General features: G+C 47.1%; 1 protein-coding gene across 1 annotated transcript; it reads left to right on the top strand.

The window, feature by feature from the left end:
* Positions 1 to 2: 2 nt before the first annotated feature.
* CSUI_006894 (uncharacterized protein) lies at positions 3 to 206 on the top strand (the record flags this gene model as incomplete). The annotated part of the gene is made up of 1 exon (XM_068067044.1): positions 3 to 206. A coding segment is annotated over one exon (180 nt), but the record flags the coding sequence as incomplete, so codon positions are not given.

Below are 206 nucleotides of genomic sequence, written 5' to 3'. Positions count from 1 at the left end.
CTCTTCAAGCCAGTATCTCTCTCCATAGATCTCCACCTCTCTCTCTTCCTTGTCCGTGTGTATCTGGACGGACAGGCGACTCTTTCTTTTCGTTTTGAGAGAGTCTTTCTTCATCAGGGGACTCTTTCTCTTTTCTTTCTCCTACATACATGGCTTTCTTTAAAAGGGCTGGGAGAAGAGTAACTCTTGATTCGGTGCCTGCGGCC

Source organism: Cystoisospora suis (genome assembly GCF_002600585.1).
Source record: "Cystoisospora suis strain Wien I chromosome Unknown contig_3550, whole genome shotgun sequence".
In the NCBI taxonomy this organism is placed as follows: domain Eukaryota; phylum Apicomplexa; class Conoidasida; order Eucoccidiorida; family Sarcocystidae; genus Cystoisospora; species Cystoisospora suis.
This window is presented reverse-complemented; position numbering and strand designations above follow the sequence as displayed.